The sequence below is a fragment of the Gavia stellata genome, chromosome 2, assembly GCF_030936135.1.
Source record: "Gavia stellata isolate bGavSte3 chromosome 2, bGavSte3.hap2, whole genome shotgun sequence".
Classification (NCBI taxonomy): domain Eukaryota; kingdom Metazoa; phylum Chordata; class Aves; order Gaviiformes; family Gaviidae; genus Gavia; species Gavia stellata.
The window spans coordinates 29,352,556-29,379,053 of NC_082595.1; the positions used below are offsets into that span (position 1 = coordinate 29,352,556).

The 26,498-nt window shown below is 37.3% G+C and overlaps 1 protein-coding gene across 1 annotated transcript in view; it reads left to right on the plus strand.

Moving 5' to 3' along the window:
* ARID4B (AT-rich interaction domain 4B) overlaps window positions 1-26,498 on the plus strand; it is a 92,631-nt gene that overhangs the window by 60,287 nt on the left and 5,846 nt on the right. Inside the window, exons 15-20 of the mRNA XM_059832367.1 lie at window positions 359-531; window positions 10,122-10,370; window positions 17,808-17,892; window positions 18,823-19,015; window positions 21,431-22,642; window positions 24,047-24,157. Coding sequence (XP_059688350.1) covers window positions 359-531; window positions 10,122-10,370; window positions 17,808-17,892; window positions 18,823-19,015; window positions 21,431-22,642; window positions 24,047-24,157 — 2,023 coding nt within the window. The remainder of the gene's footprint in view (window positions 1-358; window positions 532-10,121; window positions 10,371-17,807; window positions 17,893-18,822; window positions 19,016-21,430; window positions 22,643-24,046; window positions 24,158-26,498) is intronic.

Here is a 26,498-nt window from a genome sequence, read left to right on the forward strand (position 1 = left end):
CCAGCCCTGGTCTGTCTGCTGGTGCTAACTCCGGTACTGATATCTCTGCATCCTAAGTGAAAGCACGCCCTGTGAAGTGTTTATCTTAGGGATTGCTTTGCAGTTCAGGTCTGAGCTGCATGCCTATATCATTGTGACAAAGCCAGCTAGGACACTAGCTGCAACTTTGAAGTCTGTTATGTTTGGCTTGAGATTTTCAGAAGAAAAAAACAGCAGAAGTGCTGTAATTTTAGAACAAGTCCTAGACTCTAGATTTTTTTTTCACTCATGTAACTTCAGTGTGTTTTGTCTGCCTTTTCTTAAGTCCTTTGTATTTTTATTTCACCTTGTAAGTTAACTAAAGGTTTTATTATCCTAGGGAAACAAAAAAAATTTGCCAGATTCTGCGTATACTCAGCCTGATCAAGAAAAAGACTTAAATGTAATCAAAACTGAAGATGAAAGCAAACTAGAAGATAAAGAGGAAGAAAAGGTTAAAGAAACGGAAAATCCTACCGTGAATGCAGATGCTGAAGAAAAAGAAAAATCAGGGTAAGTTACTCTGTTTATAATCACTTAAGGCATCTGATGTGCGTTCATTGAATTTTACTCTTGTAATTTGAACTTCAAATCAGACATCCCTCTTGTGAATTAGACTCGTATCTTCCAGAGATCTATGTGTTCCTAACTTTGTCATGGTTAGTGCCATTGAAGTTCGTGGATCTAATCTAAAAAAAAAAAAAAAAAAAAAAAAACAAAAAAAAAAAAAAAAAACAAAAAAAAAAAACACCCAAACCTGAGGTTTTTGGAGGGTCCAGGCCTAGATATTTATAAGTTGAGTGAGCAAAAGAACATACAAAGCATAGGTGACTATTTGATTTAAGACAAAAATATTGCAGCCATTGCCAGTAGTATTTGTCCACTTAATTTTGGTACAAATATATCACAAACTTGGCAGTTACCACTGTCCTACAGCAAAAGCTGGAGTGTTACGGGTAACATGGGAAAAGATGGAAGTACTTTGCATCACTCAGTAACAGCTTTGCCATTGAGTGGGCATGATACTGACAGGAGTCTTTTGTGCAGTCCTTCAGACAGGAGTTTTGGAAGTAGGACGTTGAAGTAATAGGGATGCTCAGGGCCATGTAATCAATTGATGTGTGCAGGTGATCTCTCATTTCCTTCATGGAATGGGCAGGTTTTTCTGTTTCAGTGCAAAAAAAATTAAAACAAGTAGTTTTTGGCAGCCATGCAAAAAAAATGATGTTTACAACAGAATATAGTCCTCACTAATCCCCAGTGTGTTAACAGCAATTAGGACCGTCATACAGTATGATTTCAAGTGGTAAGAACACAAAAATGGCTTTTACAGGTCAGATCAAAGGACACTCTTAATACAGTATCTTGTCTTCAACAAAAAACAGTAACATGCCTAAGGGAGAGGCTATTACAAGAGGGAAAGCAGATAATGACACTGCCTTATATTTTCATAGCAATCTGTATATTGGGGTGGGGTTTTTTGTACTTAATACCAGCTGTTGCCTGACCACTAATTCCCTTGTTCATTCCAGCAATCTTTGCAATTTAGTAGATCAGCTCTCTTTAATCTTCTGTCTAAATATCATTAACTCTTAATGTTTTTATGGCCCATTAAGAGTTGTATGGTGTAGTTCAGTATATTGATTTCTGATTCATTGGTAATAGTTCTTTTTTATTTTATTAAGGGTTTTGATTTCTATATAACAGATTCTGGAAGGATCCTTCTGTAAAATGTTTTTGTCTTCCTAAATACTTTCAGCGAGATTACATTGGCTATTTATGTAACTCAGAAATGAGGAATACAGAAAAATCAAGTTTACCTGAACTCAGTTAGAAGAGCCTTTTCTCTGTGGATGTGATTTCATTTGTAGCCTATGTGAATTTTTCTTTTTTAAAAGACCAATTGCAGGAGATTGTTACCTTTATAATTTTAAAGGTGAACTAGATGAGTTGTGCTGTAACAGGTTTGCTGGATTTTCAGAATTACTAAAGACTGATTTTTACAATGCTACTTTCAAAATATAGAACTAAATAGATGGAAAACTTTAAAAACTGCTATTCTCTAAGCAGTGAAAAGTTCCCTAAATTGCATATTTATATGTGTGTACGCTAGATATTACTTTGTGTTTGTTTATATACTTGGAAAGTAGAGTGGCTTAGTAATTACCATGCTGCTATAGTAAATGGTACATAAAATTATAAGCTGCACTTGCTTTTCAGTAATCCTTTATTGTTTGGTTTTTTAATCCTGATTCATGTCCATTTGGTTATTTATGACATTAAAAAGTATTACGGGTTTTCTTGGGTTTTTTAATTTATGAAAACAACAAAAAACTGTAGAAAATACTATTTCCTCTTAATTTTCCCCAATTCATCTCATTGTAATAGAGTGTGCTTTCTCTCTGCTTTTCTTTACTTATCCAGTAAAAACTCTAACTAGTATTTTGCTGTTTTGATTCATGAAAGATTGTAACGAGTTGCTTAGAAAGCATAGCTCTAAAAATAGATGTAGGTGGTGATGTGGTCATTGCTGGGGATATGTTTCAAGGAATAATGTAAACTTAAAAATGACGTGCTTACAGACTGTTAACTGCTACAAATGTTTATGAGCGGTAGTGGTGCTGTTAGTGTGATTTCTTTTTTCTTTCTTCCCTCAAAGATTGATAGGAAGCACAGAATGCACTTCTGTCAGCTTTAAAGAGCTTTTAAAAATGTCAGTGTCACCCTAAATGCTAAACAATGTTTTTAGTGTTTATACCATAAAGGCATAAAGGGGTTTTGGGAACCTGGTATGCTGGTGGGGACATTGTACTCCTCCTGTCCCCGGCTTTATGCATTAGAAGTGGCAAAGGTTATATAGAGGGGGAAAATGCTGTGGTTTGAGTTGTTTGTTGAACTGAAATACAAAATGAAAAATGCATTTTTGTAGGTGGAAAAGTAATCACACACACAAAAAATACCCAAAATGTAATCAAAATAGATCACTGTGAACCGAATTTTTGTCAGTGTATTTAAAACGTATTCCTGAAACCTTTTTTAAACTATGGACCATCTGTCTTTCACAGTCCTAACCAAATAGCCAAACAAATGGAATCTGGTATTATGTAAGACAAACTTGTAGAGTTTGCTGTTTGAGTTTATCTCTGTAGGACTTCAAGCATCTTCATGTAGCTTATTTGTGTATAGACACAAGGAACCAAGAGAACAGAAAAACTTCTGAGTTTCTTCTGAATTTCTTTTCGGTGGACTGGATTTAATTTCTAGTTTCCAGATTTCAGGAAGTACTACTGGAAGCCAGGGTGGTTTGTTTTCCGGAGGTTTTGTTTTGCTGTGCAATCCTGAGTGTCTCAACCCTTTGAGATGGCTACCACTTGAATCCTATGGTCACTTCTGCATAGACTTTAACAATACGATGAAGAGGAAGAAAGGCTGAATGTGGTTCTCTTCCTTTCTTTCCCAGAGTGGCCATTTCTTGCCTGCTTGTGTATCTGTGAGCACTGAGAACAGATATTCAAAGGCAGCTTGCCCCTTATTCTATACATGCTTTTCTTGTTGTTGGTGTTTTTTTTTTTCTTTTTTCCTGTGGCTAGTGGAAGTTGCATGTGCTAGATACGGTTTTGCGCAACTTCTAATCATAAAACCAGTAAAAAAGGGCCAGTAATATGTTATTTCTCATTGGTCTGTCCCAGAGAGATCTTTACAAAAACGGTTTTGTAAACCTGTGCTTTTCCCTAACGTACAAAAAACTGTTCATTCTTAGCCCATGAATAAACAGGAGAGTTTTAAATCCTCCTTATTTTGAAGTTCCTGCTAACTTCATGTTGTGGAAGCAATGGTCTTCAAATGTGGCATTGCATGGTTGTTGCAATTTTCCTTTGTAGCATCTAACATTGTTGTAATTATTCAAAGACTTGAGTCAAAGCCAACAAACTGAGAACCGAGGGGCTTTTCTACATAATGAACAACATAGACAGTTGAACGTGTTCCGAAGAGACTGAGGCCAGGAGCCTAGCAGAGTTTTTAAAAGGTGGGGTGTTTTTAATATAAGCTAATAAAATAACAAGTCTTTAAAAATTTCATAGTAGATAGAGTTTGTGAATTGAAGCGTAGGTTAATTGCTAGTTAACCAATATTAGTAAGAATTTTTTTCCCAGATGATTAATTTAAACTCCAAGGTTTTTTGTTGTGTGGTTTTTCTGGTGTTTTTTTAACTTTTCTGTAAAGCACCTGGGTCAGGCCACTGTCAAGAACTTTATATTGACCTGAAAGATTAAGTGCTCAGAATATGAATAATTTTTGCTTTCTGACAAAAATTTGCATCAGACTTGTATATTGGTAGTACTTGAATTTTTGAGGTTAGCAAGCAAAATCCTTTGTTAGTAATCCCAGTTACAGTACAGAAAGATTGCAAGAGGCTTTGTTCTTCTGTTTTCCTTCTTCTGTGTGAAGTGCTGCCTTAGCCCTGACGCCAGGAGGGGCTGCTGTCTCTGGATGCTTACCCTGCCCTTTCTCACCAAGCTGTCATTTTCTGTACTCACAAATAGTTCTTGGTCTTACGAAACTTCTTGGGTTTTTTGTGGGTTTTTTTTTTTCTTGAAAACTGTCTGCTTTTTTATTTCCTCCAAGGAATGCATGAACATGTTCTGAAGCATTCTTTGAGAAACCTAAACACTTCTGGCTGTCTCATACTGACAGTTTAGGTCTTCATGGTATGGTTTTCTGGAAGTTGGTACTGTCATATTTTGACAGTATCAAAAGGAGAAAATGCTATACTTCTGGCTAATCGTCTTGAATGGAGCCAAACCATTCGTTCACATGCAAGGGAAAAATCTTAATCTTAAAGCTGTTAGATACATTGTTACATGCAGTAATAGCATTTCCCCTCCTGTCAGCAGTTCTCAACTACTGCTAAGATGGGCATTGTTTCATGTGAAGGGTTTTACTAGGTTTATTACCCTTGTAGGGTAGGGTGACTACCTGCTGTGCCTGCCTGTGCTGGTGATGGCTTCTATTTGTACAAGAGTTAAATTTTCTGGAAACCCTTGATAGGGATTTTCTGAAAGCAGTTTACAACGGGATTATGTAATAGTTAGAAGCTCCATTTCACATATGGGAGATAACAGATTGTTAGATGCAATGTTTTCTTCAGTTCTGTATCTGTTAAAATGACATATCAAAGCTTTATGGTGGTGAAACTAAAATGGTAGCAGGAAGGTTAAAATGTTTTGGAGTGAAGGAGATTTGGTACAGAAGGCATATCTTCTAGCTTCTGGATTAGTGTTGAGAACTATATATTGAGATAGCTTCCTCCAGTCTGATTTAGGTTTATATGGAATTGATTAGCTTGTGTTCATTGCACAGTTGGTGTGAACATCTGCTCTGAATCTTAGACTGTTGGTGTGTATGCAAAACCCCACATTTTTACGAAGCATACTTAGGTAGTTTCATTTATAGGAACATATTTCTCTGCTCTTATCTGTGATGTGTGTTCTATTTATGTATTCCAGCTGCCTTTGTATTGGGAGGGAAGTTTTTGTATAGTCATGTTTTCAGAAACAGAGTCTAATTGATTTTTTTTTTCTTAATATACACTATGCACTGATACATACAGATACATAAGGATTGCTTTTGATACAGCAATAAGCTGTTAATAACACAATAATAAAGCGTACAATGGCAGTGTAAAAGTACCAGTCCTATGCATCCATCACCTTGAATGGAAGGGAGGAGTTTTTGATGTGGAAAAAGGGGTTCTGTCATCACATTTTACGTATCTTATGGTCACTATGGAGGTTATTAACTGTGGTAGCTGTCACTGAGACTTATGTGTGTGCGTGAGCCCTTAAAACATTCAGCAAATACTAGATGTCTTCAAGCTGAGCGTGAACCAGTGCCATAAAAATGAAACCTGCTGTACTTGTCAGCCAGAATTCTGAACCGTCCATTATCCTTTTGAGGCATGTTTCAAAATACTTAAACTTGGCTGAATGATTAGAAGCATTTGTCTTCTCCGTAGCAGCAGAGGAAAACACTGGTTACAGAGTACATGCTTGCATGGCTGAAGTGTGCTGTACTACTCTCAGACTTGATTTGAATCACGTTAGTGCCTTTCCCCTTCCCTCAGGATGATGGACCATAACTGTGCATTTATTCAGATTTTCTGTGAGTGTAGTCCTTGACGCTTTTATTTTTAGGTTTTCTTTGCAAATTCAGAGGGGAGACAAATACTTGTGAATTTTTGGGGTTTCGTTGTTTTGTTTAATTAAAGATGAGATTCTAGTATCGTGGCACCGAGTACAGGTCTTAATGGCCTCTCTGCCTTAAAACTTAAGGGCATCTTAATACAGCTGTGATTGAGAAAGTCAGTATGAAGGAGACTTGACATCTTCCAGCTCTGTATTATCTAAAGTAGAGGTTAAATAATGCTCTAGGATGAGAAAAAGGGAAAAAGGAAGGAAACAAAAATAGAAGCTAATTGCTAAACTTGAAGTGTCAATTACACTGGAGTTTATTTCTGCTAGTGGTTCAATTAACTGTAATGACTTAATTGAACCAATAATTGAAATAATCTTGCTTCCTCGAGTTTTAGAATAGCCCCTGAAAAAAAATAATTTTGCATTTGTCATCACACCTGCTGTGTGTGCCAGCATGGTGTGTCGGGGGAAGTGTATTGGAGTAGGGTTAGGTTTGCTGCAAGATTTAATGGCAGATTTAATGCTCCAAATCACACCTTGTCTCATAGGTTTCACCTGGGCTTTGTGACAACTCTGTTTAGTCCCAGAGATTGTGGTTTGAAAGATGTTTGCATGATATTGCGGTTCCTTTAGGGGTGTAATAGCATGTGCTATTTCATCTATTAACAACATCTATTTGTTGATATACTTAGCCTTATTATGGGCGTGTTGGTGTTAAATCTTAATATTGACTGAGAATTACCTGCCATATGTTTATTTTTGAACACTTGCAGTATTGGTAGCCTTTTAACTATTTCACAATGTACTTTGGAACTAATCATAAGCAATATTTATATGATCTAAACATTTTAATGGCTTTACTTTAACATATTTTTGCACTTAAATTTACTAATTTCCTGCTTCTGAAGGTTTATGTTCCCATTCTGTGGGAGGTGGGGTGAGGGTATTCTCTAGTCTGCAGTTGTAATTGGAAATGCTTTCAAATCCTCCAATAAGCTTTTTGGTGGTACTTTGGTTTCTGGAACACAGTTACACTTGTATTGCTGTGTCTGTTGTATAGTGTGCATGCACACTTGCTGCTGCCTTGTTTCATCAGCTGCTGCTTGGGTTGTTCAAATTGTTGCAGCTTTGTGGCAAATATTGCTTGGTACTGTTTTCAAGTTTACAATTACTGTCTGCTGCCAAGAGGCTTGTTTGTTACCCCCTGCCATGGGATTTTAACTAAACAGCATTAAAGGAAATCTGATGTTCTCATGCATACATACATACATGGACAAATGAGGTTATGACTGTGCATGCTGGATGGCTACAATCAAATTTTCTCTTACAAACCTGTTTCATGGTAGTCATGGCTTCTCCTTCATCTGCACTGCCAGGTTTGAGCTTTTGATGGCCTTGTGAAGCAGTATCTTTTATTCCTTGTAACCATTGGAATATGTTTCGGGTTGGTGGGGTTTTTTGTTGTTTGTTGTTGCTCCAGGAGCTATACGAGTACACTGTTTTTTCTGCCTCAAAATGATGATTGTTCTTTTGCTTTTGTTTGGTTTCCTAAAATCTCCAGCTTAGGATCGCTAACTAAATCACTCCTTAGAACACTTTAATTGCAGCCATTTCTGCTTCCATTTTGCTTTTGCTTCCTGACATTCCCTCCACCTATGTACAGTCTGCTCTTCACATCTACTTGACCATCCAAGTTACTCAACTTCACAATGAGGGTTTCACACATCTCTTCCAGAGAAGTTCTGATATTGTCATGGAGTCTTTGTAGACTATCTGTTGGACACCAAGGAAACCATAGGGTGATTAAGGTGAGAGAGAGTCCAAACTTCTTCAGCTTCCGAAGAGCCGCTGGCACCGTAATTGCCAGTGTCTGGAAAATTCTGAATCTCCCTCATAGGCATGCTTTTCTTTGCAGACAGCATTCAAGGATTGTGCCACTAGTTCTTGGGGGGAAAAAAATATTCTGGCAAAATTGAGTTCGTTACAACTTTGAAAAGTCTTGTTACTAATGGGAAATCACAAGTTCATCTTGTTCTCGGAGCGGTGGTGGCTCTGCTCCTGATACCAAGTTTTTTTTAGCTTCTGTATGATAATAACTGTTAAGCTGAAATCAGCTAGGAGTTTTTGATTTCATGCAGCAGAGACTATAATTTAAAAGCATTTAAATTACTGGTTGGTGCTTTCTGTTGTTAGCTGTGGAATTCTGTTCAGGAATTTTTCATCTGAGTCTTTGGGGAGCTTTATTCATGATTTCTTTGGGAAGTGGATTTTGCCATATGATGTGTAGTGGAGATGAAGTGAGCTTTCAAAGCTCATTTGTTTATGTTGCATTTTTAACTCTGGTGGTTTTAACTTTGCTAGCAAAGTAGCCCACTGAAAGTATATAATAAATTGAAAATCTTGGCCTTCCAGAACAAAACTAACTGGTCCATGCCATGTATACCTGAATAGATGTATGTTCTGTGATTTGATTTAGTTAATACACCAACAGAGGGAATCTTTAGCATTTGTCTCATGGTGTATGCATATATACATGTAGTGTGTGTGTGTGTGAATATATGTGTGTGTGGCAACATTAATTTCTGAAGTAATCTCATTAAATCAGTGTGGTTTTGCTAAAGTTGAATTTAGCTTATTGTTCTGAATTCTCTTTTGCCAGCTAATTAGATAATAATACTACAGTTTTACTTCTACAAAGAAGTATTTGAATAATTAAAATTCTCTCTCCAAAAAGATCAAATAGTAAGTAGCTTGGTTTATCTGAGTATTTTCTACTGAAAATTTCATTGAAAGACTTAGATTATTAATACAGACTTTTGTGTTTGTGAGGTTAACTTAAATATTGGTGTGAATCAGACCTGGAGCAGCACTTACCTTTTCTTACCCAGTCTGTAATACATCCAAACATATCTGTTCCATGTCTTAGGTTTTTTAAATTATTAGTGGTCTGTGATTTTTGTGAATTTAGTAAACAGCCGTAATCTGTTCTGTATTGCACAGAGTGTGGGATTAGAATGATGTGAGGGCAAATAATACTGTTTTGTAAAGCTGTTTAATACTAAAAGATACTTTTCCCCCATAAACTTCTGTAATGTAGTCTGCCTCTTTAAAGTGGTTGGAGATAATTTTCAGAGCACTGAGTGCTCCTTAGCTGCCATTGACTGAGACTAGCAAGATTTGTGGGTTCTTAGTGCTTCTGAAAATTGGTCCAAATATCTAAAAATGTATTCAGAATTAGCTTACTTCTGAAAACAGTGAACACCTGCTTGTGTATTTATATAATAATTAAATGCAAGTTTGACTTATATTTAGATGACTTTTAGCATAATTGGCAAGGAGTTACAAGGTCATAAATTAGCACAGGTTGTTTGATTTGCTAAATAATCTCGCATGAGGTTTCTTTTCTTTTTTTGCCCAAAATCTGGTTTTGGTTGCAGTCACTTCAAGGTGTTGAGAGAGATCATTTATTATAATAAAGCAAAGGTCTTTTGGGGAAGCAAGTTTCAAGAAGCACTTATAAAACTTGTACGTTGAAAAACAGAATTTAGGGAACTTTCTCTATATTGAGAAGGATGAGTTTGAACTGAAAAAATCATATTTAAACAAAGGGACTGCATGAAGGAATCATATAAAGATGAGTTTGAACAACTTCTGCTCATACAGATTTTGACGGATTATTTTTTTCTTTTAGACAAGTCATTTTTCCACCTTACAGTCACTGGATTTTTGTGTGTATTGCTGTATCCTATTTTGCTGATATTACTCGGCTATAGTGCAGTTTCACATATTTGGAGCCTGCTGTTTCCCAGTCTCTAATGCATCCACAATATTTATCAATATATGTGGTTTGGAACTGAAAAGCTTATGAAGTATCTCATATTAACTCTACAATTTTTTAAACCTTTCAAGAGATGACACGAATAAGGAAGAAGATGAAGATGAAGAAGAAGCAGAGGAGGAGGAAGAGGAGGAGGAGGAGGAGGAAGACAACAATAACAATGAGGAAGAAGAGTTTGAATGCTATCCACCAGGCATGAAAGTCCAAGTGCGGTATGGAAGAGGGAAAAATCAAAAAATGTATGAAGCTAGTATTAAAGATTCTGACATCGAAGGTGGAGAAGTCCTTTACTTGGTGCACTACTGTGGATGGAACGTGAGGTAACTTGAGTTTTAGTTAGTGATTACTTCTTGAATTACTTCTAAAATACACTTGTGTATTTTAAAAACTTAAATGAATGGAGATCTGGAGTCCTAAACTTTCAGTATTGGTGTTCTGTGAAGGTCATTGTACTGTATGAAACCATTAGATTTTTAACACTATATAAATGCAGTACTTAAAAAATCATCTTAAAATGACTTGCTCAAAGAAGGCTTCCTTCATTCCCCATCTTATTTTTAGATGTCTCCATACAACAAGTGACAGCTCACTCTTTCACAAATTCCTCCTCTGGCTCTCTTAAGCCAATTTTATCTCATACAATATTTGAATAGTGCACTTAGCTGAGTCTGTATACACGCTCTTTTCAGCAAAGCAGAGAGTACACTAGCAGTATGGTATTTAACAAGAGAAGTACAAGATTTTCAGTGGCAAACTAGTGCGCAGCAAATAATTGCATTTCATTCAGATCCGATTTCTACCCCTCCCCACCCCTCCTTCCCCCATGGCTGCCTCAGGCTTCCAAACGAGAGTCCTCTTAGTCTAGTGGCTTCTTATGCTTTTCTTAATATATGCAGGAGTATATGCTTTTTATTGTTTTTAATATAGCATTAATAGAAATAAGTTGAAGTATTAATATATTTTTGCCATTTCAGACCACTTTTTTCCATTTAAAACTTGAAGCGACTTTGAAAACAGTAGAGAAAACTAAAGCTTCTGAGTGGCTTTTAAGCCGATTACCAAGTCTCCTGCTTTTTTCTTCAGTTTCAGCATATCTGCTCATTGTCCTTAGCTGTCATCTTTTAAACTTAATTACTGTGTTTATAGACCTTTAAAAAAAAAAAAAACAAGTCTGAGGCTAATCTGCTGTACTTTTATTTTTTTCCTCTTCTGGAAAATCTGAGGCTCTCGTGACCTTCTTCTGTCATCTGGACTTTGATTACCATCCTACCTCTGACCAAGGGGGCAGGACAAATCTCATTTATTCAGTGCTAGCAAGATCTGCTAGCAAAGGTCACAATCACAGAAGCATGATACTTCTCTCCCTCCCTTGAATACTCCTCTTTGCATCTGGGCCTGGTGATTTCCAGGACCACCTAAGCCACTGCTGAGGATGAACATCTGATACTGCTGGTTTTGATATCCATCTTGTGCAGAATTTTGATCTACATGTATATTGAGCTACATAAAGTGTCTTCAAGCAACATTTGTAAGCATAGCGGGCTATGAAGTCAAGACACTAAGGGAGATGCAGCCTGCTCAAGGTGGGATTTGGAATGTGACTAGTGTTTTGGTCATTATTGGGGAGGACTTGCCTTAGGAGCATAAGTTGTTGAAATTTGCATCCTACTCACTGAGGATTACTGTGTATCATTCAGAGAGCTTTCTTGCTTTTAAGCTCTTGCTTTGGAATTCAGGTGTAAACATAGAAGTTATTTTCCTTTTTGAGTAAATACTGTGCTATTATAGATGCTATGAGGTGAGATGATGAGAATTCTATTTGAGCAGTACCACTTTAAATCTGACAACATGAGAAGTCAAAAATGAGTGTTCACCTTGGAGATCCCAGCACCCTGATTCTTAAAGGAGAAATCAAGATTCTGTTTTTTGAACTCCACATTTTAAACAAATATGTGGATTGATGTCAGAGGCATTATTTCTGTGACTAGGATATATTTGATAAGAAAAGCGTTTACTCATTTGAGAGGTGAGGGGAGGAGTTTGGTCTTTCTGGCAGCAGAACTTGTGTTTATATTCTTACCTGGGGTTTCAAAAGTGCCCTCTGTAAGGGGCCTGGAGAGCAGGATTCTTCACCGAGAAAGATATCAGTGGTTGAGATTTAGCTATGGGACTGTGTATGGACTCACAAAATGAGGCTAATTTATTTAATTCAAGTAAAATTACTGAAGTTTTTGGATTTGACAGTAAGAGTGGGTAAGCCTGAGCTTAAGGCAGCATCTAAATGCTTTGATATTTTAGTTTTGTGAAGACGAGTCTTGTATGACGTAATAACTTGATTTGGCTTTTAGTCAGTCACAACCTGGAAAAATAACTGCTTTACTTGGATGGGCAGCAATTCCCTCCTCTCCTTATTCGTTATAGCTACATTCCTTACTTTGAGTGGTTAGCAGTGACAAGTACTGTAACATTAGGTCATGGGGATGTACTGAACTAGGATTTTCTAATCGTCGAGGATTTTTTTAATTCTGTTATTCTCCTGTCCCTTAAAGTTGACTTTCCTGTTTCCCCTTTTGGTCAGTATGCCATTTAATGGTCTGTTCTTTAAACCCGTAAGTTTGAGCAGGAATCCTAAGTAACTACTAATGTTTCTTATCACAAGGTAACTTCAGTATCGGTCTGGGATTCAGAGGAGTAATGTGTGTTCGCACACTTACGTGCTTTTGGGGTACTTGGAATGGAATTTGGTAAACTTGGTATTCAGCTTTGTTAATTTTTTAAATGCTTTGGAACCAGTGACACTAACCACTGTGAAACTTTTTTTAAAAATAGTAATTAGAAAATACAGAAATAGAATGTAGCTTAACAGCATTGTACCGCTGCACTACTTTATGCTAAAGGATCGTATTGTTAGCTCCTGAGAGTCAGGTGATATGTGTTTCTGACCAAGGTAAAGAGTTGTAGTGTTCAGTGGAGCCTGACTTGTAGTGAAAAGGAATGGTAAAAATCTCTACCCTGTTAGAGAAAACTGTTTACATTATCATGTCTTAACCAGAAAAAGCTTATGAGAGAAACAGTGTCTCTTATAACAGGCCAGTCATGTTCTGAATTACGTATGCTTTATATGGAACTAAAACTACCATGGGACCTATGGTGCCAGTTCCTTCTGTCATAATTTTAATTTTCAGCTGCCAGCGCAAAGAAAAGTTCATTGTGTAAGTGTTTGAGGTTAATTTCTTCTGCAGTATGTTCCCAGTAATTAAAGACAGAGGATGCATATTCAAAAGTAGTTTAGGTTGTTTGAACTCTGTCCTGTGGTACAATATCACAAGACATGTTGTTCTTGAATGTTTCAAGTGTTTAAAACTAAGACTTATTTTCAACATTTCTTTCTTTACTTCAGAAATCTGAAAGTGACAATTTCTGTCTTGGTTATAAAGCGTTAACAATACACAAATTTTGGACTTAACAGTCAACCACTGAAATTAAAGGAACATGTGTAGCCAAATTTCAGGTTCTTGAGCGTAGCGTATGTCATGGGGGGAGAATTATTAAAAAATACATAAAATAAAAATATCAGGAGTCTTCCATCTAATATTTCAGTATTTGGTTATAAGACTACATCTCCACCTTTCCTTGATCACAGCTGAAGAAAACATTTGTTTCTTCTTTGTTAGCAGAGACAGACAGTATACTGGAACTTTTCAGTGAATTTGCCAAGACTTACTAGTTCCTTGAGATCACTTGTCTTCCTGAGAAAGTGGTACCTTTGTGTCCTGGTTTCAGCTGGGATAAAGTTAATTTTCTTCCTGGTAGCTGGTATAGTACTGTGTTTTGGATTTAGGATGAGAACGATGTTGATAACACACTGATGTTTTAGTTGTTGCTGAACAGTGCTTGCACTAAGTCAGGGACTTCTCAGCTTCTCATACTGCCCTGCCAGCGACGAAGCTGGAGGTGCACAAGAAACTGGGAGGGGACACAGCCAGGACAGCTGACCCAGACTGGCCAAAGGGACATTCCATACCATATGATGTCGTGCTGAACAAAAAAAAACAACTGGGGGAGTTGGCTGGGGGTGTGTGGCTGCTACTCAGGAACTGGCTGGGCATCGGTCAGTGGGTGGTGAGCAATTGCATTGTGCACCACTTGTTTTGTGTGTGGTGGTTGTTGTTGTTGTTGTTATTCCTTTTCTGTCCTATTAAATTGTTTTTATCTCAACCCACGAGTTTTACCTTTCTTCCGGTTCTCTCTCCATCCCACTGAGGGGGAGTGAGCAAGCGGCTCTGTGGTGCTTAGATGCTGGCTAGGGTTTAAACCGTGACACTTTGCTAGTATAAATCTAGAGGCTGGAAAAGTACGCTTTCTTCCTTGTTTCCCCTCTAGTACTTCTGTGGAGGATTGACTATGCAATCTTTGAGAATATGCTGTGGTTTATTTCAGCTTGCAGTCAGTACATATGGATGTAATAGAATCAGTACATACTCTTGTATGGCCTCAAGTTGCGCCAGGGGAGGTTTGAGTGGATATTAGGAAAAATTCCTTCACTGAAAGTGTTCTCAGGCATTGGAACAGGCTGCCCAGGAAGTTGGTTGAGTCACCATCCCTGTAGGTATTTAAAAGATATGTGGATGAGGCGCTTAGGGACATGGTTTAGTGGTGGACTTGGCAGTGTTAGGTTAAGGGTTGGACTTGATGATCTTAAAGGTCTTTTCCGACCTAAACAATTCTATTCTTATGCAAAGTGCCAATTGCTTTTTCTGCTATATAGCTCTTCATTTCATTCTTTTTTTCCTTTTTTCCTTCCTTCCTGTTCAAACCCGCCTTTCTGGTGGGCATTCATTTTAACCAATAAGGCAGAAAAGCTTCTTTGCTTACTGTCTTATCTTTGTCTTCGTTTTGGTAAGGCAAAGGGGATGTTTCTTCTTGAAGACATTCCAGGTTTTCATGTAAAACCTTATTTAAAAAATAAGTCAATAATAATTTCTTATGAAATATCTCCTCTTGGTTCTCAAACATCTGTACAAACTCTTAGGAACACCTCCCCATCTTACCTCCTTCCTCTCCACACCCAGCTGCTCGCTTTAGGGAGTTCAGGTAGGCAAGTGTGGAAGACAGCACTGCAGTAAAATGACCCAGGTTTTCTGGAAGCACTTACTTTTTCTAATGAGAGCTGAAGAACGTCTTTCATAATGTTTTTGGTTTTCTTTTGTTTTGTGAACAGGCTGTCTAAAGCAAGATTAGTGATGAAGTTTTCCTATTTTAATAAGCTGTATTTCTATAAAGAAAGGCTCTAGTCTGAGTCACTCACCATTCAGATGCAGCTCGGCATCTGGTGCGCTGTATAGCTTTCAGGGTGCTTCTCTGTCATGCAGTAGAGAATGTAATTTAGGGACAGGTTGTCAGCTGTGATTTGGGATGTATCCCTTTTGCAGGATCTGTTTCAGCCTAGGGTCCAATTGTCACAGGTTTAGGCAAACCATACGCATCTGATGTGTGAGTAGTGGAAGGAGCCGTGCTATGCAAAGGTGTGAAGTGTGGGCATCTGATTTCCTGGAGAAGATTTAAGATTTCTGTGATGCTGGGCCTCCTTGCAGGGTCTGACTGCTGTTCCAGGTGCAGTCAGGAGTAGAGCAGGATATGCTCCAGCCAGGAACTGTGGCTGTCACACATAGGTTTTCAATTTGTGCTTCTTGATGAGGACTTGTGACCACTGCATCTAATATGTAATAGTTAAGACCCTGTGGTACCTACAGATACTCTCTTAAGATTCTGCACTTCCTCTCCACTTCAGTATGCCCCCTAGTCTATCAGCTGTCGCCCTAACAGGCACGACAGTTACCTTGAATCACGGACAGTATGGGCAGACAAAGCAGAGGCTTTGCATAGGGGGAAGTTTGTTTTCTTATTGGAAATGCATAGAATGAGTGAATACAAATACTGTATTATAGCAACATGGTTGAGGCAGGAGGGATGCTGTCAGAAAAATTGCTTTTCACTGTGTATTTGTCCAGTCCTAGTGCTGTTTTCCTGCATGCATTTAGACCTAACGAAATACACTCGCATTACGTGGGTTGGAAAGTCCATTTGGCATTCTACTTAGCAGTATGCCTTCTGGAAAGCATGTCTTTGACTTGAAGAAAGATTATTTCAAATAGTTTCCCACAGTCTCGGAGAATATGGGAATTTTCCATACTGGAAAGTACTCTGCAGAGTTGTATCTTGGTTTTGGAGGGAAAGCTGAGCCTATTCACCTACATTTCACCTGGTAATAGTACAATTACAGCTGTATCTGCAGCAGTATAGGTAATCTGGGTATGTTGTAGTCTGCATGGTCTGCTGCTAGATTTTGTGATTTTTATTGTCACATGGAGGGGAAAAAAACCCAAGAAATTGTTTTGGAAAACTATTTTTCAGAGACTACTGCTACTGCGTTTTTACTGTATTATTATGTGAAATTTAAGTTAACAAAGTACAGTATTTAGCTTCTGGAATACCTTGCATAGATCTTAACTTAGAGTATACAAGAAGGCAAGTTGGAAACTTGCATATTTTTCTCTAATTCTTTTTAATTTATATGTCAATACTGTAGATATAATTGGCAGTAGTTGCAAAGAAGCTGAATTGGGACTGTATCAGCATTGCTGTGTGTGTGTGTATATATATATAAAAAAATAAAAACGGTGGTCAAGTAAGCCCAGCTGGAAAGCCAGCATGGTCATGAGTGCATTGTGCTCGGCTCCATCTTGTACTAGTTCTCTGGGGGTGTGGTGAGTTTTTTGTTTGTTTTGGGTTTTTGTTTGTTTGGGGGTTTTTTTTGGGGGGTGTGTGTTTGTTTGTTTTAAAGTTGGTTTCTTCCCCTCTGTTTTCATGTTTAGTTAGGGGGGATCAGAATTTGTGTGGCTTTACATTGGGGCAAAAGTTAATATAAACTAATTTTTAACTGACCTATTTCTTATTCAGATAGTTCTTGAATTCACAGTTGAAGTAGTATAGCAGATTATGCTTATTGGGAGGAAAAAAAAGTTGTTTCAATTGATTATTGAGGTTTTTCAGAAATACACAGTGAAACTGGCAAGTACAGTACCATATTTACAGTATATTCTTACTAAAGATGAACTTCTCTGGTCTTGGATATTTATTTAACAAGTCCAGCCTTAGATAATAAGACACCTATTGTTAATATGTTGGTGCTATTTAGTATGTTTTTGTCTAGTATCATTCTGATATAAAATGGAAACCTTTAACTGAAAATGAATTGAAAAGTGTTAGTGTTAAGTTAGTGACTCAAAAGTTAGTGACTCCAAAGTGTTAGTCACTCTAAATATCACTTTGCAGGCACTCAGGCTCGAAAGAGTTTATTTTTGTCACATTTTATATAGTTGTGAGAATTTATTTTATTGTTAAGGTTTTACAGTATATACACAAAGTATTACTCTTGGAGATCCATAGAGAATTATTCTTCTGGTAGTTTGTTTTACCTGTGTACATGAATTTCCTGCTGTTCAGTGCAGACTGGAAAAATACCAGCTTTCACTCTTACCCATCACTGTAAGAAAACTTCATCCCATGTGTCCCAGCATATGATGAATTGAATCTTAGCTGAAACGCTACATACTGAAAAGTACACAAATGGCTTCTTTATTCAAATTACGATTAATCTTTTATATGGCTAATAATTTTTTGCTCCATTATTTTCCTCTTAGGATGTCGTGATTATCTGCTTAAAACCATGTGTACAATTTTTTTTTTACTTTTAGGTATGATGAATGGATAAAGGCAGACAAGATAGTGAGACCAGCTGATAAAAATGTACCAAAAATTAAGCATCGAAAGAAAATAAAGGTAGTTTCTCTCCCTCTTTCTCCCTTGTTCCCCCAACTTCGGTTTAATATGTTCTTAAGTACTCCTCCCACTCCTTTCTAACCTTTTGATTGGCCTACAAATGCTTGACTGCAAAAGCGACTTCCTAGCCTTGTAAAAACTAAACTTTTTTCATCAAGGTTTTGTTTTTTCACTGTGGGGTGGGGAGGGGAAGCTTCTTGCCTATGGGGGTTTTTTTTGTGAAATTTATGTATGCACTTATAGAAAACAAATGAGAAGGATCCATTTTATCATCAGTGGTGGGAGCCAGCTCTGGGACATGAAATTTGGGAGTTCCCTCTGCTAATTCTGGAGAGCAAACCTATGACTAGTCCATGTGTATGTGACTATCATTTTATTTCATAGCATTTCCTTCAAAGTTCATTCTTTTTAAAACTGGTATTTAGGCTTAGGTTATGATATATTCCTTGGGCAGTGGGTTGCAAGGAAGCTTTTCCTTCTGCCACAGATGTTAGTACTCCTTCTGCCCCGCCCCACCCCCCCCCCGCCCCGCCCCCAGCACCTTGGCACCTCTGGAACCTCTGGAACCTAGTTTTGTTCTAGAGCTCCCTGCCTAGAGCTCCCTGTTGTGACAGGGTGTCATAGCCCAGCCCTGCCCTGCCACTGCTGAGCCTGGCATCCTGCGGTGCCGCTGCTCCTAGAGCATTGGCTGTGTTTGCTTTGTCGTTTGTTTTAGTGTTGACGAGGTTCCTGTCTTCGGTATAAGTGTCTTGACGTGTGTCGTAGAAAGGTATTTGTGATCTTTTAAGGTATTTGTGATCTTTTAAACAAAGAGGAAAGCTTTCCTTTACAGGTTGAACGTTTAAGATAATTGTAAGCATTGCTTAATTGTAATCTACATTAAGGTGTATGCTCAAATGAGAAGAGTTCTTAATCTTTTCTTACACATAGAATAAAACTGACAAAGAGAAGGAAGAGAAATATTCTCCTAAAAACTGTAAATTGCGACGTTTGTCAAAACCACCCTTTCACACCAGCACATCACCAGAGACTGGGTCCAAACTTGACAGCACTGAAGCCAAAAATACTGAACAAGCTCCCGTTAAATCAATAGAAATTACTTCTATCATTAACGGGCTACAAGGTATTGTACTTAAACTTTTTCTAATTTTGTAAATGGCCTTTGAACAGTAGTAAATAAGAATGTAGAACAACTGATGCAACTGTACCCTTGAGTCTGTCTGGCTAATTATAACATTATCTTCAGAAATAAGCCTTGAACAAAAGCAGTATTAACAGTTTCTGAAAACAGGTATTGTGGAGTCAGTGTATGTAAACAGTCTTAAGAACTATATCCTTTGTTTTGCCATTCTTTTTTTTTTATACAAGGCAAAGCATTTGTGCTTCCTACATTATTTTTAGAATTTTAATTTTTGATTTATGTAACTTTTAGGACCCATGGTTTTTTCAGGGTTTTGGTTTGTTTTTTTTTCCTTGAAACGGAATTAATAAAGCTAGGTTTCCTATCAGCACATCTGTTGTTCCTAATATTGTTTTCCCCTTCCCACACATTTACAGCAGCATTATAATAACTAGTTGCTTCTCTTTATCCTTAGTTTAGTGTGTGCCTACAGAAAAAGAAATCGTATATGGTATAGGTAGTTGGGTAACCACCAATTCTTGTGAAAATTGTATGAATTTAATAATCTTTCAGACTTACTTGAACTTGGATGACATTGGCCACTGGGTTCCAAATTTGTAGGTAGAATAACAGTCAACATAATCTATTAAGCTTCATTTCTTTAGTAAATGAGAAACAAAAAAGCAATTAGTGGTGATAATGACACTATTATTAGTGCTGTAATTAGTCTGTAATTAACTTTTGATTACAAAAGTACAATTTGACATACACCCTCTAATATTCAGGAAAGCTAAATGTTTTCCATGTTACATCATTAATTTCCAGAAATGCTTTTCATCGTATGCAATTATTTTATTATCTAAGTCCACATAGATTCATGCTGGGAATTAACTTTTTTCCCTGTTACTTGCGGGGTTTTGTTTTTAACTATGAAGGGCTCTAATGTTTTACTGTTTCTTTTTCCTCCAATTTTAAGGCTGCTTGCACAAAACTTTTTACAGTTTTTTTTTTTCCTAAACTGGAATGGTTAATGCAATTGTATTCAACTTTCCTTTGAAGGACACAGCAAAGTAAATAGGTTGAGAGGAAAACTTGATGGACCTGTTTTTTGTTTCTTTCTTTAAATGTGACATTCTTGGCTTTTACTTCAAATGGCAAATTTTGGTACCTCTTATAATAGTAGTATAGTTTTGATCCTCTATGGTATGAAAAAGGCAAGTGTTAGAAGTCCATTGTAAGTGATAGCGTTCTTAAAACTTTAGGCCAAAGTGTCTACCGTAAATGTTTAATTTGAAAAAAGCAAACAACACTGAAAGGGTTGTGTAAAGCTTGCTTGCAGATTGAGTCTTAGAGTAGAATTTAAGATCCTACTTACCTTAAAAAAAAATAAACCAAGGAAAACGCCTGAGGCAACATTTCTCAAGGTATTTTGTCCTGTACACCTCTTCTCTCCATTAGTATGCTCTTCTCTAAGTTCATTGTATTTCAGTAAACTTTTCTTAAAAAGTTAATTCAACTTGATCATTTCAGTGAATTTCGTTGGCACGGTATTGTTTTTCTTCTGTCATTGGTTACATTATCATCTTTAAAGAGATGGTGAGTTTTAGTGAGGAATTGAGAATGAGAGATGGGAAGTAGGATGAAAAGAGTTAAACTAGCTATGCCAACAAAAATGGATGAGTTACAAATCAAGGAGTTAGCCATATATTTGAGCCAATTCTCCTTTTTTCTCCTTGTATCTGTATCTTTTCCCATTGAATGGGCTTGTTGTTGATTCTTTCTCCATTATATCTTTATTCTTCTTTTCTCAGTTTCTTTATTCCTGACCCTGAATTTTCTTACTGTTGTCCTACACTCTTATTGTTCATAGATTTCTTCAAGTGCCTTTCATTATTGCTCTCACTTCCTTTTTCCAGGCTGGTCATCAGGTTGGTTTGTTAGAGATTATCCAGTGTTTTTATTGTTTTGTCCTTCTAGACTGTGGATTCTCCAGGGAAAATACTGTCTCTGTTCTGGGTTGATAGGGCAGATAATGGTAGTATTTGTAACCCCTAAGAAGTATTTAGAGTTTTTATTTTAAGCACACCTTTTGATTTCTGTTTCGGTTAATTATGCAGAAGTTTGTATTTTATGTATTGATGCGCTCTAGGCTTTCTCCACCTCTTCAGAAATTCCCGGAGATGTACTATATAATACAGAATTTTCCTAGTTCCTTATCTAGCCATTATACCTTCTAATAGAACAGGAAATTTCGGAAGTCTTCAGGTGGTACCATTTAAAACATATACTGCTAGAGATCCCTGTAGCATGTGTTCATATCTGTACAGTTTTCTCTAGTTGTTTTTTTAAGAATTCTGTGTAACCAGAATCAAGACAAACTTTTCTTGTTTTGTTTTTTTTGGGTTTATTTTTAATTAGCTTCTGAAAGTTCTGACGATAGTGAGCAGGAAGATGACCAAAGTGCCCCGAATGTACATGCTGATGGCAAAGAGGAATCTCAACATGAAGCTGTAAGCCAAGATAAAAATGAACTCTGTCTAAAAGAAGAACAGAGTGGTTCATCCCTCCCAGAAGAAACAAAAGCTCTGACAGATGTAGTAGTGCCCAAGTCAGGATCCAAGTCTCCTGAAAGATTGCGAAAAGAGATGGAAGAGTTATCTGAAGATACTGACTCCGATGGAGAAGACGAAGTCACAAAGAAGAGAAAGGATGTAAAAAAGGAGGTAGTGGATAAAACAGCAAAACCACAGGTAAAACGTGGTAAACGAAGATACTGTGGTGCAGAGGAATCTTTAAAGACTGTGTCACCTAATAGAAAGGATGAGAAGTCCAAAAACAAAGACTCCCTTAGTTTAGAAAACAGCAGTAACAGTTCATCGGATGAAGATGAGGAAGACAAATCAAAACTGAAAATCACTCCAACTAAAAAGTACAATGGACTAGAGGAGAAAAGGAAGTCTTTACGGACAAGTACTTTCTACTCAGGATTTTCTGAAGTGGGAGAGAAAAGAATAAAGCTTCTAAATAACTCTGATGAAAGACTTCAGAACACCAGAGCGAAGGATCGAAAAGATGTCTGGTCAAGTATTCAGGGACAATGGCCGAAGAAAACGCTCAAGGAACTGTTCTCAGACTCTGACACTGAAGCTGCTGCCTCCCCTCCACACGCTGCTCCTGAGGATGCTGCAGCAGAGGAGCAGCTTCAGACTCTTGTAGAAGAAGACATTTCTTTGCCTGGCTCTGAACTTGAAAAATCTTTGCCAGCTAATGTGGACGTTAAACCTGTTGAGGAGAAACCGATGGAAGTGGGTGAAAAGAAGGTTGAATTTCCAAGCAGTGGCAGTAATTCAGTGTTAAATACTCCTCCTACAACTCCTGAATCGCCTTCATCTGTAACTGTAACGGAGTCCAGTAGACATCAGTCTGGTGTCACTGTCTCTGAGACTCTGCCACCAAATCAAGAAGAGATACGAAGCATTAAAAGTGAAACAGATAGCACAATAGAGGTGGACAGTGTTGCAGGGGAGCTGCAAGACCTCCAGTCTGAGGGAAATATTTCTCCAACAGGTTTTGATGCCAGCGTCAGCTCCAGTAGTAGTAATCAACCAGAGCCAGAGCATACTGAAAAAGGTAAAGGAAAGGGTTAACAGAGTTGTCTTCTACCTAACCAGCTCTCATTTTAGCATTGCTGATGTATTTTCATTCTGTTACAGTTACACTGCTGGAAAGTTAGTTGTTGGAGGAAGTAGTAGCCTGCTGTCTATTTCAAATGTGTGGAAATGACATAATCATCTAGTGAATAAAATATTATCTGCCAGGAAGTTTCTTGGCCTTTCATTAGGAATTGTGGTGGTTTCAATGAGGACTAAAGTATGTAAGAATAAAGTTTATACCAGACCTGGCAAGAAAAGCCCAGAGCCAAACTGTAATACGTTGTATAAGTGATATTTATTGGAGCAAGACGGGTACATTTTGAGTACTTTGCTTACAAGTAGAAGATACTGTTTCTTACATAAAATTTTGATTCTCTCTAAGCTGTTTGTTTGGGTGGAGAAAGTGCCAGTTATTGCATGCTTAGGCAAGCATTTCAAACTTGCATCTTATGAAATTGATGTTTTAAAAAATACAAGTCAATCTGATAATAAATGTTGAGCTTATTAGCTGTGTTCACTTTCAGATATGATTTTGCAGATTGAAGTTCCTATCCTGAGACCACTAGAGAATAGGGGATAATAAACACTGCCAACACCTGTGCACGTGATGTCAGTGTACTTGCTGCCTGCTTTTTAAGTGTTTGCAAGGCTGGATCCAAAAGTTTTTTTGTGAAAGTCACTGGCTCTTTCACAGTTCCAGCAAAAGTACAGCTACTTTCACTGTATTAAAGTGCCTAAAAAAATATTAATACAAAGGAAAAAAAATACATGTCTGACTATAATCCTGAGATGACAAAATTGATTTCTTCATCTCAACAGATTTCAGTTAATAATTAACTGAATTTTGTCAAAATGTGTGTGTATTACTTTCATCATTCTGTTTGAATTGTTCTTTTGAAAGAATGCAACAAAATGTGTTCCCTTAAACAAAGGAGAGAGTTTGGAGAGGTTAACATGTAGCCCTCAATAAATACACCTGTATTGGTTTGTTAATTACAGATGTGTAGGTTTAGAACTTAAATTTTTTTGCTTTTATTATATGTAAAGACATGATTGCTACTTTTACATGCATTAGACTTTAATTTCCTCTCTGATTTTGTCAGAATGCTGCCTGTTTTACAAAATTGGGTTTCTTAATTTAAATGGTTATGTTACAGGAGTAATTTTTAATCTGTAAGTCAGGTGGTTGTGGAACAACGTTTGAACAACTCCTAAAATTTGCTCTTTTAACAGGTGTAATAGAATTCTTTTATCTTCCTTTTCTACTTTTTTCACTTGTAGTGTGGGGTTTGTTTTTTGTTTTTGGGGTTTTTTTTAGACTTTGAGAGAAACACACAAGTGCAAGTATTTATTTAATTTGTTTCTTTTTTTTTAATTATAGTCTGTACAGGCCAGAAAAGACTTAAAGATGCTCAGGGAGGAGGCAGCTCCTCAAAAAAGCAGAAAAGAAGCCACAAAACATCTGTGAACAACAAAAAGAAGAGTAAAACTAGTAAGTACAGCAGCTCAGTGTGAAATGACATGTGTGAAAGATTGTAGGAGATGAAGTCTGGAAATAAAAAATGTATTAGGACAGAATGTTCTTATCAGGGAATTCTTAATACTACTTAAATGAAGAAACTACTCTTGCTGAATGTCAAAGTGTTTTTAAATGTCTTGTGTTACTTCTGGGCCTATTTCTAAGAGGTCCTTAATATCATGTAATTCAGGAATAGCGAGTATTTCACGCTTGGTAGAATTGGGACAGGAATTTCTGTGGCATGATAGCTGCATGTTTTGGAGGGGACCTGGATGAAATTACACTTTGTATTTTCTGCAAGATGAGCTTTTAGAGGTTAATACCTCTTCCAGTAGCAAATACGAGAATAATTCCAGAAAAATACAGCCTCTGTTTTCTTCCTGTATCATCTGTTACATCTTCAGTAAATAATGCAGCTTTTGCAGCTTTTTTTGTAGTTGTAGAAGCTAATTGGAATAGAAACCACAGTACTGGGGAAGAGAAGCTTAGTAAAAGCAGAGGTGTATTAGAGAGACACATGCACACGTGTTCAGGAGACAGCAAGATCAATTACTGCCTCATCTCACTGTTAATAAAAAAATACCAGGGAACAGTTAGCTGGAGAGTGAAGCCGGGAGGATAGCCGTAAAAAACGCAGTTAAAGCAAGGATAGAAAGAATACGCTATGCCTTTTTTCCTGCCCCCCCACCCCCCCTTTTCTTTCTTTTAACAGCTTTTACTAAAAGTCTGTACTTTCTGGTCTGGTACTCGCTTTCACTGCATCCAACCTTCATGTTCGTTGATCTCCTTTTCACATTATCTCATTCTTTTTCATTCCATTTCACTAATCTCCTCCTTCCATAATCCCTATTCCTTACCTCACCCCAGGAATTAAAGTAACAAACAGACTGAATTTGCAGAACTAATACACCATTTTTAGCCTTGCCATTGTTCCCTTTGATTTGGTAAATTTATCCCTTTTTCTCAACTTACGTCTTCGTCAGGATGCAAGCTCTTCAAAGCTAGAATTGTTTCTTGTGCCATCTGTGGTCCTTGGCGTGCATGCACGCTTTTTGTTAGACTTCAAGTACTGCTCTGTGTAATAAGGGCAATAAATAGATAAAATGTGGGGTCAGTTGTGAGCACAAAATGCTTTTTGCAAAATTGAGGTATACCAGGTAAAGCTGCTTTTGTAGCAGCTTTGACTCTTACCTTTGCATTAAGCCAGCAGATAACAGCAGCCCTGCAGCCAGCCAAGTTCTTTCATACCATGTGTATCTTGGTGTTCGGTTTCTCCAGTGTAGATCACCAGATCATAAAGACCAGAACCAAAAGAGACTTTCAGGGTTCATTTTGTCAACACCTAGGGCAGGTAAAACTGAGGCATAAGTTTCTCTTGATAAATATTAATTGAACATGTTTTTAAAAAACAACTCTAATGATGGAGATTCTGCAGCTTCCCTAATAATTTTATTGCAGTATTTCACTAGACTTGAATTATAATCTCTTTTCCCTGCTTGCAGCCCAGTTTTATTTTTGTAACGCTAAACAAGCTTCATCCTTTCAATCATTACTCATAAATCATGTCTTTTAGATGGATTATTTTGTTACTCTCCTTTGGGTGGTTTGATGAGAGACCTGTGTTCAGTACAACCTGTTGCTTTATAGTTAAAGTTATTTCAGTGTGAGGTGAAGTTCTTCTGTTTCAGGTCAGCTGAAGCTGGTTTTCTGCAATTAAAGGATTTGATCATCATGTCTGAGGATTTTTGTAGATGATGTCATGCAAATTCAGATTATTGCTAATCATTTTAGCACAGAAAACCTAAAATAAAGAAAAGGTCTCATAAGGCTAATAAGAACGCCAATTGTTTACTCCCGTTTCTGGTACACATGTCTTAGGAGTACAGTGAAAAGCTTGTCTCTACTACCTCTAAAGCAGGATAGAGGTTTGCATATATATCAAATGCTGTATTACAAATTAATATTAAAAAATACAAACAGGAAATACGACATAAGTTAGTCTTGCTAACTGTTTTAGAAAAAGCATAGCCCTATAAGCAGAAATACATGGGTAATTTTTGCACCTACATTAACACATGGACTGCCTCTTTGCCTTGTTTTCTAATGTAGGCAATTTATTTATGGATATGGTTCTAAAGCAACCAGTGTGATGCTCTCTTGAACCATTCAGAGAGTAGAGTGCACCTTCCCTATATGGATTTTCCACAGTTGGATTGTATTCAAGAATCTTCTTAGAAGAAATGTGTCCTTACCCCCACCCCCTTATGTTCTTGCACACACACTTTCAGCAATATACTTAGCAAGATTCAGGATG